Source organism: Nanorana parkeri, unplaced genomic scaffold (genome assembly GCF_000935625.1).
Source record: "Nanorana parkeri isolate BGI_ZX_2015 unplaced genomic scaffold, ASM93562v1 scaffold964, whole genome shotgun sequence".
NCBI classification, from domain to species: domain Eukaryota; kingdom Metazoa; phylum Chordata; class Amphibia; order Anura; family Dicroglossidae; genus Nanorana; species Nanorana parkeri.
This window is the reverse complement of record NW_017307232.1, coordinates 411955-429031: the sequence shown is the minus strand read 5'-3', so window position 1 is coordinate 429031 and position 17077 is coordinate 411955. Positions and strand designations below refer to the sequence as shown.

Below are 17077 nucleotides of genomic sequence, written 5' to 3'. Positions count from 1 at the left end.
TATATATATATATATCTATACCAGTCCGTTGTGTACTACCGTCCATGGGGACAGTGACGTAGGACAGCATAATGTCCTGTATGGTCAGATAGGGGCTTTGGAACATCAACAGTCACACAAAAAAATGATAAAAGAACCAAGTAGAATATTTTTTGATAAAACTTTTAAACACCTTACTACTAAACATACAATGTTGTGGATGCATTAATCCAACTGCATCTTAGTCATCCAGAATAAAGACAAAAGGTCCCTTCTACATGCTCCTGCTGCTATTTTCGCTTCATAGGGAAATTAATTAAAGTTAATGTGTGTAATTATCTACTCCACTGATTATGCTTATCTTTATGTCATAAAAAGTGTTGTATTGTGATGCTGGCTATTATTTTGTTCACATGATTGTTAATATTATATGTTATTTTACAGATCTGGTTAACATTCATGAGGTGCTTTGACTATCCTATCAGGGATAACACAATCAAACTAACTGTAGTGTGGCTCACTCTGTCATTCGGGTAAGGGTTACTCATGAAATCAAAATGTATCATGTCTATTCAGTTAGCATTCATCTGTGCTAAGCAAGATTTTCTTATACAATAAAAAGATTTTCATCCTAAATACACAGTTTGGCAAAAATAACGTGGTAAGGTAGCCGGTGGCCTTACTTGTTATCAATACAAAATATAAAGATGTGATACACAACTGCTCACAAGCACTGAATTAGGCAAGGTATAGACCTATAAACAATAACCAATAACCAAAAGGAAAGCAACCCCACTCCTTTGCCAACAATGACAGAAACCACTGCTAAATATGAACTCTTCAGCTTATAATCAACTCACCGTCTAATATAATGTTAATTAATAAAATAACTTCATATAATGGATGAACAAAATCTCAACTGCAGAGACCCTGTTATTCGCCCGTTGGATATCACTGTCTTGTCTCCAGCATAGCATAGAGAAGGTGAAGCCAGACTGTCAATCACACCCTGCACATCAAAGACACCTCATCCTATGACAGTCATGTGTCACTGCTCTCTACAAGGCAGTAGGCAGACATTTATGACCAGAAGAAGTGATTTGAATTGTAGATCAGGGCTTAACCTCTGACTTTTGGCAAAAATTTCAACTTTTGCATGTCAATAAAGTTCAAAGGTCAATCTGCGCTAATGGAAAACTTGACAAAAAACAGGGATCTAAAGTTTAGGAGCCTCAATATAACCTCAGAGCAATAGTATAGCGCTACCATCCTCTAATAAAAGTGCATAAAATGTATAGATAACAAATAAATAACAAATAAAAATATATAAATACTGTAAATATGTGAATGGTGAACAAAATTAATCAAAGTGATCAGATGCCCAAACAGTTAATTGTGAAAAATAAGTCCAAACTTTAGGCGTGAAAAAATATATAAAAATAAATTTTAAAAAACACTTTTTTCCGTGAAGAAATATGAAGAAAATAGCATAAAGGAAATCAGCAGACAGCTCTCCCGGTCCTTCCTCCTTCACTCCTACTCCCTCTATCGTTTTATTTCCAATATTCGTTCATATTGAGAAGCAAATAGAAATCCTCATAGTGTAGTAATTAAAGCCTTTATTTCAATAACACATTAAAAGACTCACAATCCGGAAATATAGTGGCCGGCCGGCGAACAAACTAAAACAGCTCCCGTCTCCTCGCGGTACAAAGTGTGACCTGTATGTCTTCCTAACCTGGATTGTTTGGGGAAAGTAGGAAAATATTGGAAACAGCATTTAAAGCAGCTGATAAAGCATATCATGAAGGTTTTTGGAGGGACTGTCCCCCGTTTGAAGCCACACCCCTTTGTCCATCTCCTCAGTTGTCCCTGTTTTTGGTCTTATGTACAGATATCTATGAACAGGTTCTATTGAACTACCAAAAATGTTATTCTGCACTAACATATTTGTCTTATCTCTTAATTATCTTGTTTGCTATTTCAGAAAGCCAGAAAAAAACAATAATTCTGAGTTTAACCAATCGTATATGGCATATAAATTCTTAATGGTCTGCATTACGGGGGGCGGGGCAGGTGTCAATTGCCTAAATGCACTGTGCTGGAAGGTGTCCCTCTTTCTCATCTCAGAAAAAAGGGTCATACAGTTGTGTGCTTGACGTATAAAACTCTCAAGGGGCTCATTTAAAAGTCAGTGGTATGATGCAGCAAAGTACTTTACAATTGTGCTCTGTGGTCCTCTGGCCTCAGGACTCTAAAGCCAAAAGAGCATGTCAGAACTAAATGAAAGTTCGCAAAAAAAAGTGTCAAGAGGATCTCTCAACATCACATGGCCATTATCTCCTCCAATCACAGAAATCTTTCAGCTTCGTTAAGCAAGAGAACTCCATGGGGAGTTTTTCATTTTTTTAATGCAATGAGCTGAGGTGTATAACAGAGAGCTGATAGCGATATCCACTCTCTGGAATAAAGGAGTCCCTTAATCTTCCCTGAGTGGGAAAAAGCTACTCAGGGAGGCACTAGTTATAATGAGGGCTGCAGTGAGCGATGCTGAACCCACATTGGCACTACACTGCACTTTCATGTCAGAGAGCACTCAACATGACTGTATGTTTGTACGTTTGAATGTATGTTTCCAACAACCCCTCTAAAAAGAACTATAGGTGTTCTTTTTATATTATTTGTTGGCATATTTCCTATTTAAGGTTAATAGCCTACATTGGATTCATTTCCACCTAAACAATGATTAGAATCTGAAGCTAAGGAAGCAAACCTTTTTTTTGTAATACCGTATATACTCGAGTATAAGCCGAGATTTTCAGCCCATTTTTTTTTTGCTTATACTCGATTATTCGAGTCAATACTTTTTCCCAGTTTTCTGTGGTAAAATTAGGTACCTCGGCTTATATTCGGGACAGCTTATACTCGAGTATATACGGTATCTTTCAGTGACAAGCCTCACTTCAGCCAACTCTATTTTTTTCCTTTTTATTTAATTTTTTTTAATAGACTAGGGAAGAGATAATCTGTCCACACTGAAAAGAATTCCCATCACTTCCTGTCCTAACAAGAAGTGAGTGGAGATCCCCCAGTAGTGACACAGATGCCAAAAAACGGCATAAGTTTTGGTTGAAGTTAGTCTTTATTAGTTTCTTTTTCGATTATTTTCTCATGTGTGTCTTGTAATTTTTTTTTTCTTCATTTCTACAGCTACTATGGACTATCTGTCTGGTTCTCAGACGTCATCAGGCACCTCCAAGCTGATGAATATGCTTTAAGAGTCAAATATTTTTATGGGGAAAATATCTCCAACTACAATTTTAACTTCACTTTGGAAAACCAGATACATAAAAATGGAGAGTTCAGCAATGACAGGTAATTCATTTTGTTTCAGTCTATATACAGTTTCATGTATATAGTATTTACTTTGTATTTTACAAATATAACTGGCAAACAAGGCATGGTGATCCAATGAAGGTGATCCTGATAGCTGAGCCATTGACCTCTATCTGTACTATAATAAGAAAATATATACTTAACACTATAAAAAAGTATGTGGACACCTACACTATTTAGACAAAAGTAGGGATGCACAATACCGTTTTGGTTTCGGTATACTCGCCGATACCGAGTACCGATACCGGTGCTTCCGCTGGCATAGAGCCAGCTTCCTGGGCAATCAGGAAGTCGGGCAGCGGGTAATGACATGCCGTCTGCTTCCCGATTGCCCTGGAAGCTGGCTCTATGTTGTTTGGCCGGCTCAATTATGAATGGCTGGGAAACAGGCTTCCCAGCCAATCAGCATTGAGCGGGCTTCCTGGTAGTATAGTTATTGGTGCATCCCTAGCCAAAAGTATGTGAACGCCTATCCAAATGATTGGGTTTTGGAATTTCCAGTGAAGGGTACAGTTAGGGCTACGGTATGCAAAAACATTTTAGACTTTTGTGTGCTTCCAACCTTGTGGCAACAGTATGGGGGAGTCCCTTTTCTGCTCCAGTGAGGCTATGCCCCTATGCACAAATCTAAGTCCATAAAGACGTGGTTTTTAAGAGTCTACTGTGGAGTCTGCAAATGGCCTACACAAAGCCATGACTTCAACACTATTTAAAACCTTTGGAATGACAATTGTGAGCCAGGTCTAGGTCTTCTCCAAGCATTAGTACCAACATTAGGTCAAATATTAGTACCCCACCTAACAAATGCTGTTTTGGCCATTTGGGCACAAATTCTCACAGGCACACTCCAAACTTTTGTGGAAAGCTTTGCCAGAACAATGTAGGCAGTTACTGTATATCAGCAGAGGAGGGGAAGAGGGGGCAACTCCATATTATTACCTATAACTTTGGAATGGGATGCCAACACACTCATATAGGTGTGCTAGTCAGGTGTCCCCAAACAATTGGCCATATTTTGTATATTAGATGCAATATTCAGTTTCTTTACCTTAGTTGTGTATTCTAATAAGCTCCAAGCTCTGCAATACAATAGATTAGTACATCCTGACAGCAGAACATTTCACAATTGATTATTTGCATGTGGTTATTTACCATTACTTCCACGTCCTTGCATCACTTAAATGTTACCTTTGTGTATGACAGGTTCATCTCGATGAAGTTCAAGTCAGTTGTGTTCCAGGATTCTGTGTTTGAGAAAAGTTACTTTGAAGATGTTACATCACTGAACACATACTTTAGGAATTGCACCTTCATAGAAGCACATTTTGTGAACACAGGTAGGGCGTCATGACTCAGAGGGGAAGTTGCTAAGATGGCTCTGCTCACCTGTGGTTTCTTTCATTCTACGCAGCTGGTGGTTGAGATGTTGTCAGTTAGTATTGTCAGTTATTGCTATAACACACTGTTATGGGGATTATCTGCTGGAACGCACATCACGGCTGCTACAGCTGATTCATTTTCAGTGCCAGTGTGGAACTGTCTTTTACCACTGATGCCCCCAATACAAGATACAGTACACACTCTATTGTAGTAGTAAGCTTTGTGTTATAGAATGACTTAAAGTGTATGTCAAGCCAAAAATTTTTTTTCTAGTTTTAGCGTGGGAAAAGACTAGAAATCCTGCCAGGTTTTTACTGCTATCCAGGGCTCCGTTAAGCTCCCTCAATTCCTGTCCTGTTGACAACAGGTAACCAGACAGGAAGTGAGGAAAATCTGCAACACGGACAGAAATAAATAGACATGGGTTCTAGTCTTCCTCTACTCTACTGAAATAAATATTGTTTGTTTCTTTCTCTGCATTGCTTCCTGTCTAGTAAAACATTGTCAGCAGGACAGGAAGTGAGGGGAAAACTGTTAATGGTAAAGTTAGAATTTAGCTGGGGTTAAGTGCTAGGCTAAGGGCTAGATAAACACTCTCTACTTCGAGTCCGCTCTGGCACCAAAATAAAGCAGGACCAAAATCCTGGAAATATAATGCATCACCTACCTTCAGGAGTTCCCGCTTATTAAATTAGTCTAAAAGTGATGAGGAATCCAACAGAGACAGCGGGACCTCCCATAACAGGTGTGGCATGGATGCAGCTTTGGAGTCCTCGAGAGACAGAAAAAGACTACCTTCTGGAGTCCCAAGACAAAGAAGAAACCGTTAGGTGGTACAAGTCTCCATCATAAAAAATTCAGGGAAGCTGAGCTAAGAGAGATGGAGCCAACTGTTTAAAAACATGATGACTAAATACTTGGGCAAAATATAAAGAAATACTTTGCTGGACAATATAATATAATGTATTGTTTGTTGGAAGGCTAATGTGTTAGCCTGAATTTGTGGGTGGAGTCTGCGCCTCCTTACCTCTTAAAAGCACCGCTGATCAGTCTGTGTGGGACGGGAGGTTTTCAGCGCAACCCTCCCACCCGTCCCTTGGGCCATTACAGTCATGAGTTCATCTCAGTTCACTCTTCACACCATCAGAGTATGCCCCCTTATTGGCATTACTGACCACCCGGACCATGGCACACCTCAGATCCTGTCATATAGCAATCCTCATGTGAAGTGGACTCCTTACACAAATATATATATATATACAGTATATATATACACACACACATATATACAGTATACTGTGTGTGTATATATATATACTGTACCAAGAACATTTGTTTTTGCCTCTATTTGCAAAGAACAAATTGCAAGGTGAACTGCTCTGTGGATTGTTTATAAATAGACAATGGCATTAGGTTTATGATTTTTACTGTTTCTCAACCTGAAGGGCCCATGCTGAAAACTATCAGTGCTGGGAAAATACCATGCTCAGCATGCTACTGTGTTAAGGGAAGGATCAGAACCTAGGTTATTGTTTGAGATTACCTTTGCCAATTATCCATGTTGCTGTTAAAATCCTAGGACTATCTCTCTTTACCTCTTGCTAAAGTATATATACAGTATATATATTAGGGATGCATCGAAATTTCGGCCGCTGAAACATGTTGTCCAAAAATGGTACTATGGGCAAAATGCAGATAATACCAAAACAGGCATCCCTAGCTTCTCTCCTTCCCGCTGGTCTGTGTTGGCAGAGGCATCGGGGATCGGAGGGGACACAGAGCTAATCCAGCTACCAGCATCCAGCGAGGAGGAGAGAAGCTGTCAGGAGGCTGAACAAGGAGGTGCGGGGAGGAGAGAGCTGCCAGCTATCAGTGACCGGCAGATCAGTCAGGATGGAGGGTGAACTACAAACACTCAGCGATCAGAACTGATTGCTGAGTGTTTGTAAATAACTGAGGACATAGTATGCTTACTGTGTCCCTAGTTATGAATGAACAGGAAGTGCGCTACAACACTTTCTGTTCATTCATGATTGTGGACATAGTAACTCATACTATCTCCACAGTTTATGAATGGATAGGACCACTCAGTATAGAGGCTTCCTGTTCATTTATAACAGGGGTTGCAGAAAGAGACTCTGTGTTCTCATTCCCTTTTTTCTATTTTAAAAGGGAAAGATCAAGGGTCTTTTTAGACCCCTGATATTTCCCCAAAGCCCCTGACGTTAAAGTTCAAAAAATCGTAATAAAGAATTTTAAACATTTTAAAAAGGTTAAAAAAATAAAAGGTATTTTCGGTTTTAGCCTGACAAATTTTTTAGTTTCGGTCTAAAAATGTCATTTCGGTGCATTCCTAAGGTATATAGTATTTATTTTATTTGTTAATTTTATAGTATCATAATCCCATGTGGCAGTTGACTGCACAATGTTTTATAGCACATAATAAAATGACTTGATTACATGAAATACACTAGTACATGCAGTCGTTTAGCATAATGTAGCAATAATAAGTAACCCTAGGAGAGAGAGAGAGACCTGCCTGTATGAGCTTATATACATATATCATTTTTTTACACATCATCACATATTTATTGTACATCATTGATTTCCATACCATGCTCGTAAATAGCTGCCTATATGGATTTGTTACTATGAGGGGCAAATCAGATGCTTCCTTGCACTCTGCGTGCATTGTAGTAATGTGTCTAATTCTACTGGAACTATATTATCTACAACCTCATAGAAGCAATACATTACCAAAGCCAGACTTTTTTTTATGAACATAGATAAAAGGACTTCTAAAAAACAGTGTAGTCGCAGAAAGCAGCTTGTGTTACTGCAGTAATTGTCTTGTTTCCACACAAGCCTGGAACACATGAGTATAGCGCCACCTACTGTACATCAGAGGAGTAACATGGGTATAAATTAGAGACAGAGTTAGTTACATCCTGTATGTCAGTTGATTTGTTCTAACAAAATAGCCATTTTTAATATATCGCTTTTTACATTCAAGTTGAAGCTGCAAAAAGGTGTCCATGCCCCCTTCTTCCTTTGTGTTATGCTGCTTGAAAGGGAGGGAAATCTTCTGTTGCATTTTGGGAGATGAACCTGTTTCTGGCGTAGACCCGCAGAGCTGAAACTACAGAGAAGTAACCACACCCTGGTCCTCATTTTTTAATGAATCCAAATGTGACTGCAGAAAGTAATGGACATGTATATATTTACAGAATTGTTTTTTCTATGTTGCATTACATTTATACACGTTGTGATCTGGTTAGATGCCAGTAGTCATTAAAGTGATAATAAAGTCAAAATGCTGATTAAAAGACTTACAATGGATGCTGCTCCTTTGATGTTTAAAGTTCTAGCTTCCTGAAACAACAGTTTGTGCAGCGCTTTACAAAATGAAAGAAGACAGTACAATTACAATACAGCTCAATACAGGAGGTTGAGGAGGGTCTTGCTTGTGAGAGCTTACAATGTAGTAGGAGGTGCAAGTGATGCAATAGACATTTATTGTGAGGGATGAGCTGGTTGAAGAAGTAAAAGTACAATTATTATCTGGAGGTGGGATAGGCTTCCCTGCAGAGATGAGTTTTCAAGGTTTGCCTAAAAGTAGGCAGAGGAGAGAAGTGGACAGATTGGGGTAGGGAGTTCCAGAGAATGGGAGAGGGTCTGGAGAAGTCCTGGAGGCCAGCATGGGAGGAGATGAACATAGTTTCCTGAAAACATCATAGCCTTCTGCCTCAGTATTCCCCCAAGACCCCTCAGTCTTAATGCAAGCAATGAGCTGGCTCATATGAGGAGTTATGGAAATAACGAAATACTTTACCTTCATGGGGCAAGTATCAGTCTGCAGGTGTGGACATTCTTACACAGACTGCATTTGCCATTTGACCACCCTAGGTAATACACATGTGTGATGCAGAGCCTTCATGATCTAAAGAACTGAAAAACAATAAATGAGTGGTGTGCTGGGGGCAGTCAGGCTGGGGAGGAAAGATAAAGGTTATGCTGAATGTCCTCCATCCAGGAAATGAGGCGGGCTTTATCTTACTTGCTGCAGATTCTAATGCACCCTGTGAGAAACTCACAGTGTGCAGTGAAATAGGAGTAAACAATGTCAGTACAGAAGGAACCTGTGCAACTGTGCAAGACTGAAGGGACGGCTGGAGCTTTAACGGCTTACAATAACAAAATGTTTTTCTATCTGTGTGAATTTATATATATTTGCATGCAGAGTTTTGTTACGAATCCCATTTGCTTTTGTTTGCACAGATCTTGAAAGATACAAGTTCACTGACAGCGTACTTATCAACTGCACATTTGAGGATATGAAGGTCGGATGTCAGATCACCTTTGATGATGACTACAGTGCCTACTGGATCTACTTTGTGAATTTCCTGGGCACCTTGGCTGTTCTTCCAGGCAATATTGTATCAGCTCTTCTAATGGACAAGATTGGCAGGTTAACAATGCTGGGTAAGTTGTCCTATCTCACTACTATATATCCAGTATTAGTTTTTACTGACATGTTCTATGCATCTGGTAGCCCGGGATACATTTGGACTGACAGACTCAGCGGGTAAGGAGGGTATATTATCTAATGTATCCCTATTGTGTGTTGAAGGGCACTTATCTTGGGCACAGATTCCTGCTGATCAGAGCTTCCCGCCTAGCTCCTGGCAACCAGTGACTTAGGATGCTCTGGCTGGAAAGGGGGCGGCAGGCACACTGCAAACATTGCTCAGCACAGCTGTCATTCCCCCCCCCCCCCACCCCATTTGACCCAAAGAGATGCCACCTGAGGCAACTGCCTCATTATAGGGGTGGCCCTGGTTCTAATCCTTCCCCATACAATCCAAAACTAGATAAATGCACTTGAGTTGACTAATGTGATTTTAACTGGAAACATTGCACACATATCTAAACAGAGTATAACAAAGAGATCTTTGTGATCTCTCCACTGGCTCAGTGACTGTAAACACTGTGCCCGCAGTTTTGGTGTTGTGCTCGGGGTGATTAGGGTGTGCCCACGCCTATAGTATCACTATAAATATGGGTATGTTCCTGAAACTCAGTAGAACTGAAAAGGCTAATTGGATGAACAGTAAAACTTCTTTAACATTACCGAACAGGTCCAGTTGAATGTGAATACCTGCTACTAGGTATGCCTTGACCTGGATAAATGAGAACCTTCACAGACATATCTACAGAACCTCCAGTTTTTGTTGTATAACTCCTTCTGGCTCTACTATCTCTGTAAGGTACCCCACTGGAGTCACCAGACATGTCATAGTTGAAAGATGCTCTCAGCTGATTATGTGCTCAGTTCACTCAAACTATGCTCAAGGTATAACCATATACTATTTTATCAAGTGTATGTATTTGGGGATAGACTAAAGAGGGATTTAAACCCCTATCAATTCATTTTTGCAGACCGTGCCACATTGGGAAGATTTACCTTCACTTCCTGTCCTGGAGACACTAAAGGCAATAAAAAGAAATCCCATCTCCTACAGTTGTCATTTGAACATTTGTTGCCATTAGAAGATTTACCCTCACATTTTGCTTTCATGACAATTCTAAAATTTTAAATTTCCCCTCACTTTCTATCTTAGCAATAATGCTCACTAGAACAATTAATGGTGACTCTACCTGAGGGGAGACAAACAGCAATAAAAACTCGACAGAGGGTCTAACACCTCACTACTTCAGCCAAAGCTTACATTAATCATTATTTTAAGATGCTCCTGGTATTCTGCATTGCTGTATAATGGATTGCTGGGATTTGTAGTCCTCTATAGCTGGTGGTATTCTCCATTGCTGTATAATGGATTGCTGGGATTTGTAGCCCTCCATAGCTGGTGGTATTCTCCATTGCTGTATAATGGATTACTGGGATTTGTAGCCCTCCATAGCTGCTGGTATTCTACATTGCTGCATAATGTATTGCTAAGATTTGTAGTCCTTCTACAGCCCAAAGTCAGTGGCAGAACAACCAGGGTGGCAGAAGTTGCAGCTGCAACTGGGCCCTTGTGCTCCACCACCCCTAGGTATCGGTAATTGGTATTGGCGAGTACTTGAGAAAAGGTATCGGTACTCGTTCTTGGTCTTGAAAAAATGGTATTGGTGAATCCCTAAAATTATGAATTAAGTCTGTTGTCCTAAATACAGTGAGTTTGGACCAAAATCTATTTTTTTTTTCATAGAAGGTGAGTGGTAAGCTAGTAGTTGGAACAGAGTATTCTCAACATATCTGAAAACTGAAATATAACATTTGATTATGAGAATGAGAAGTACCACAAAATGAAACTCTACTTCTTGATGCAATGTGTTTATTACTGTGTATTTTACAGGAGGCTCTATGGTACTTTCTGGTGTCAGCTGTTTCTTATTGTGGTTTGGTACCAGTGAGTCTATGATGGTGGGAATGCTCTGCGTATACAATGGTCTTACTATTTCGGCATGGAACTCTCTTGATGTAGTCACTGTGGAGCTCTTTCCAACAGATAAACGGTAAGTATCATACACAAAAGAAGTTATATGTGCATTAAAGGAAACACTTTTTCATTTGATCGGACCCTGATTGCAGTGAAATTACTTTAATCTATACTGGTAAGGAATTTCCACCACCAAGTTTGTTCTTCCCCTTCCTAAGATTCCTTCATTCAATTTAGAAACAGCTGGTGTTTCGTTATGAGTGATTGGTTCTACAACCCTGATAGATTTTTTAATCATCAGGAAAGATAATTGGCATCAAGGCTTTCAAAATGGGCCAGAGAAAAATTAACTGTGACAATCTATCTAAGTAATTGACTCCAAATGTCCATCATCTGGTACAGCTGTAGAGTTATAAAATAATACAATGCTTTATAGAATGGGTGGTACAGGGTAAAAATAGAAGGATATTTTTTTAAAGTATACCTTTTAAAACTAAAACAAGAATAATGGACTTTAAAACAAGAATAATGGAAGAGAGCTTCATGTGATTGCAGCTTCTCTGCATTTGTTGTCTATTGTTGCTTTCTTCTGTGTTACACTGCTCCTGCTGAGTTCTCTATAGAAATTCAGAATGTGGGCAATGTGTTAAAGGATAAGTCCCCCTTTTGCAAAAATGTAAGAAATGCATAATTAATAATAATATAAAAAATATGCATTTCTCTAATTTTTGCTTTCAAGCCTGGAAAGCATTGCAATTGTGATCACAGGATCACAGCTGCAAAGCTCAGGCTTCTGCGCATTCTCTCCCAGGCAGAGCTCATACTGAGGTACAGAGTTTCAGTTAGGAGAGATGGAAGAAGGACGTCTAGACTTCAAACTGCATTTATCCTGCAATACAAATTACATTGTATTGTCTGAGAGACAACAGCCAACAATATTGTATAGTGACTGGACAGTGTGTAAGCAGTTTGGTTAGGCCATAATATAAGAGGGATGGACGAGGTAGGTTTTTCTTGGAATAAAGAGTATTATTTGAGAGACACAAGCCGCAAATATTAAACAGTGGCTAGGTAGTATGTAAGCAACTTGTTAAGGCCAGTATAAGAGAAGGAGAGACAAGACAGGTCTTATCTTGAAATAGAAATTAGAGTGTATTATTTAAGAGATCATAGCCACAAATATCATACAGTAGCTGGACAGATCTGCAGTTATTGCAGCTCCAGATGCTCCTTGGAGCTGCTGAAAAAGATACACTATACACGCCCCTTCCCCCCCTCCAGTTCCACTGGTCTGAGCCCCGCTTTGAACAATACTTTTGGGCTACAACTCTTCTCCTGTATAATCTATGGGAAATCTCCTGGCCTGGGCTGCCCCAAAGTGGAAGATTTCCATCTGCAATTTGTTTTTAAATGTTTTTATTTTCATATGTATCTATATGTTTAGTTTTTATCTGTATTTTGTATATTGATCCGGTGGATGGGCTATACACAACAGTAGCTAGGCACATCTGCACTTCTTCTGCATTGCCAGCATAATCTTTCTTTTTCAGGCACAGCAGGCAGTTGTATTTTTTTCAAAATATTTTTTTATTTAATTATAGACAGGGCATAGCTACAGGGAGAAAATCTACACTGTAGGCTACCTACCCTCTCGCAATGCCGGGAAAGGGCAGTTAGCAGCAAATGACTCATTATTTAAATGGCCATATTGAAAAGATCTGCATCAGTCTTCTTCTCAATACAACATACAAGAAAAGTGTGCGGTTGGTCATCAGTTGTGCAGAGCTTTCCCAAGTTGTTTGAAAATACATATAATGACCAAATACAAAATCTAGAGGTGTTCTTTATTTATTCTTACTCCGATTGTTGTATTAGCAATCTATCCCTTGCTGAGACCTCTATGCCTGGCCGGTATAAGCAGATACAACCACCAAGGACAATCTTCATCAGATAGCTGAACTCACCAAATACCTTTACATCCACAAAGTGCTTTATTTCGTGCAGCAGGTTACAGCAGACAACAGGATTCAGCAGATGAATGAATAGATGGCATTTAAAGGTCTAGGATGATAATGTTACCAGGCTAGCATGTGCATGTGGTCCTGTTACAAGTAGCCATGACACTAAAACAACTAATGGAGAAGAAGGGCGGTAAATTACACACAAGAGGAAATACATAATAGTTGGGAGGGAACACAGAAAAACATGCAATAATCAGAATGACCACAAGATGTCAGCACATGAACCAGCTACAATGCTGCTCACAATATATGGCTTAAAGAAAATGAACCATATAAATTCTCTTTTCACATTAATGTGAATACTGACTATGACTATGAATTTTCATATTCTATACAACTATTGTGGCAGCACATTATTGTTCCATTGTTGACCTTTACACATCACCTTATCATTATCCACAGCTTTGCTTAAATTCTGAGGATTGGATCAAATATTAACAGGGGTTTTCAAAGGCATTAGATACTAAGAAATAGATCCTTCACCAGTCATATCACGCTATAAACAATGCACCAAAACTACAGCACACAGTGTGGCATTGTGGATGCATTTTTACATAAGTTGACAATGTTCAGGAAAGGACATACGTATGAACAATGCCAAGATACATACACAAATGTTGTGACCTTTCATTTTCAATGTGTGTTTCCTTACAGATCCACAGGATTTGGCTTTTTGAATGCACTGTGCAAAGCAGCAGCTGTACTAGGAAACTTAATATTTGGCTCACTCGTTGGAATCACCAAAGCCATACCAATTCTCCTTGCCTCAACCGTGCTGGTTTGCGGTGGTCTGGTGGGACTTCGACTGCCAGACACAAGAAACCAGGTGTTGATGTAAACGGAAACAAAAGCCATCTCCAATATTACTTTTTCTGATTTTTCTTCATAACAATCAGCCTAACAGATACAAAATACTCAACCAAAATCATTGAGAATCCCAAACACATTCTGCTCCCAAGATGTAGATGTTTTTGCTGTGCAATGTATGTAGAACAAACGCTGTCTGACATACCCTGCTGTTATTTACCATTTTCACAAGCTTTAAATTGTGTGTATGTTTTTATGATTTCATCCAAACGTACATTCTTCAGTGACCCTTTCAGCATTAAACAGTATCTATAGCCTCACAGAATGCAGGCACTTACAGTAAGCAAGTTATACAAGTGGATAAGACCAGAACAATTTGTGCATGGGCTATGAAGAAAACCCCCACACCTACCAAAAACTCTCCATGCCTCAGTTATAATTAGACCAGCTTTATGCCATGTCAACAGTACTAACTATACTGCAGGAGCTATGTGTCTAGGATTACAGAGGTATCTCTTGCCTATGGACCTTCAGTAAGGGATATTGGTCTCCATGTTCTATTCATATACAGGAGTACACTTCCAACGAATGGGCCATGCAGTGGGCATAGATCCTGAGACACCTCCCCCAGCACAGGAAAAATACCTGGAAGCCCTTGTTTTAAATAACAAATATTAGCATCATGTGGGGCAGTCTGTGATAACATAATCACACTACAACCTTGAGCATATCTTTTGCTCCATGGAACTTCAGTAAACCTGTGCTTCGAACTCCAGGCAGAAGAAAACGTAACCCTTGCAGTGGGGCTACCCCCTGCACTGCAAGGGTTAAGCGCTTGTTTTTGTCTTGGGTGTAAAATAAAAAAATATATATTTTAGACCCTAGACCAAAACGAGCACCTCACCCATGCAGTGTGGGGGCAGCCCCACTGCAAGGGTTAAGTTTTCTTCTGCCTGGAGTTCTTCTTTAATTCCTCCCTCCCCAGCAGTACATACACACCCCTCCTTCACTGTGATGCTGCTCTGGTCCACTGCCAAGAGTGAGTAAATGAAGTCACTTTGCACTAGCTGGAGGTTACACATGGCTGAGGGCCCTTTCCCCTCCCCATGTGACAGCTCTGGGCAATTCACCAGGCACCATCACTATCATATGAGAGGAATGGGAAAGAGTGATAAATGTCTTCATGACCAGATGTACTGGTTATTTTTTTTTTTTTTTTTGCTCCTGGCAGTTTAACAGGAAGGTGTGGGGTTCAAAGAAAAGGTAAATATACTGGGTAGAGGGCATATAAGTAACCCTGTTCCTTTGCCCTGCATGGTCAGAGCACAGGTCTGTTTTAAGGTATGTTTTTGGGGTGATCCCACCTAACGCATCTCATAACTTGCTCCATAACATTCATTTAGGTGTTTTATAAAGGTAGTTCTGCAACTGCAAGATTTGAGGTTTTGCCTAATATCTATTACAAGTGTTCCTCAGTTTAGGTTGTTTTTTTGGTAAATACTTGAAAAGCATTTGTGCCAATTAGAAAGCGAAATAATAGTTTTCATAAAGATTAGGCTCTTTTTTACAATACAATGTAGTAATCATAACATGAATAAGAGTCATTAATTATTTTTGTAATTTTTTGGTATGTGGAGGATTCAGGGGTTCCAGGCAGACAAATATGCAGGCAACATTAACCAGAGGATATCAAGGCTGAATGTAGTGATTAAACTGATATGCAATTGGTGGCAATGAACTTCTCATGCCACAGTTCAGTTTAATGTGTCACCTCAAATGCATACTGTATATCTAGATAACAAATATTATGTAGTCACAACAGTAGAACAGCATATATCCCAGTCTACATTTTATTTATTTTAAATAATGTTGGAACATGAAAGCTACAGTCTCAAGGAACATCCAATCAGTACAAAATAACATGTACACCTTAAAATAACCCATTGACACCCCTCCCATACATCAGCAATTAAACATTGTTTGTTTTGTTCTTTTCCATTATTAGCTGAGTATGAAAACAGTATTAGCATTATAGTTTATTTTCCACAGTCACTAAAGAGAGCCCCGCTGCTGTTTTAAATAAACGTTTTCTGACTGATTTGCAGAAATTCAACGAGCCAGGGATTTAATAGTTGAGCCTGATGTAAATCACTTAGAGCAATCTACAGAGATGTATCTACAAACAAATTGCACCGGTGGCGTCCTGACAAGCTCCTGGCAACCAGTGACATCACTGGGAGGCAGGCGCTGGACAGGAAGCGACCATACGCAACTCCCAACCCGACTCCTAGCAACCTGGGATGCTCTGGCCAGCGTCCCACCAGCATATACATCTCCCCACCCGCTTTGGTAGGGGAGATGTGTATGCCTCTTACACATCTCCCCGTCTGGCTTTTAGCAACCAGAGATGACCTTGCCAGTATCCTGCCTAGTTCCTGGCAACCAGTGATATCATTGGTTGCCAGGAGCTGGGAGGGACGCCAGCCATAGTGTCCCAGGTTTCTAAGAACCAGGCGGAGAGATGTATGTGAGTAGGGTTGGGAGAGAAAAAGTCAGTCATCTCCGTCGTTTGGTGATCTTTTGCTGACCAACGGAGAGTGGTGCCCCTCCCCCAAGTGGTTTCCAGGTAATTTGCCATATGTGGCATACCATGGATACGCCACTGGTAATGAAAAAAAATATATATATATAAATATATATACTAGGGATGTCCCGATGCCACTTTTTCAGGCCCAACTACAAGTACAAGTACATCCCTACATGTGCTTTTTCTTAAAGGGACAGGTGACTTTAAATGATCCATAGTACAACTACATACTACTGCTCAAAATGGCATTTTGCTACTTGAAACAATATTTAGTCGACTGTTTCTTAACAATGCTGACAGTGAGACATTTTCATGATGACTATTTTGAGGAACTGGGATTCATATGTGTGTTCTCCAATGGTGATCTTCTAAAGAGTACAGTATATTATATAGATTGTATTCAAAGGCACAGGACTGTATGTTTCTTAGTGTTAGCATAGTACATTTACTGCTGTCCATGCAGT

The 17077-nt window shown here is 39.7% G+C and overlaps 1 protein-coding gene across 1 annotated transcript in view; it reads left to right on the top strand.

Annotated features, from left to right (window-relative positions):
- Positions 1 to 14377, top strand: part of SV2C (synaptic vesicle glycoprotein 2C) — a 146588-nt gene extending 132211 nt beyond the window's left edge. The window contains exons 8-13 of the mRNA XM_018566623.1: positions 424 to 512; positions 3190 to 3354; positions 4579 to 4712; positions 9034 to 9237; positions 11115 to 11274; positions 13874 to 14377. Coding sequence (XP_018422125.1) covers positions 424 to 512; positions 3190 to 3354; positions 4579 to 4712; positions 9034 to 9237; positions 11115 to 11274; positions 13874 to 14057 — 936 coding nt within the window. The 3' untranslated portion in view covers positions 14058 to 14377. The remainder of the gene's footprint in view (positions 1 to 423; positions 513 to 3189; positions 3355 to 4578; positions 4713 to 9033; positions 9238 to 11114; positions 11275 to 13873) is intronic.
- The last annotated feature ends 2700 nt before the right edge of the window (positions 14378 to 17077 follow it).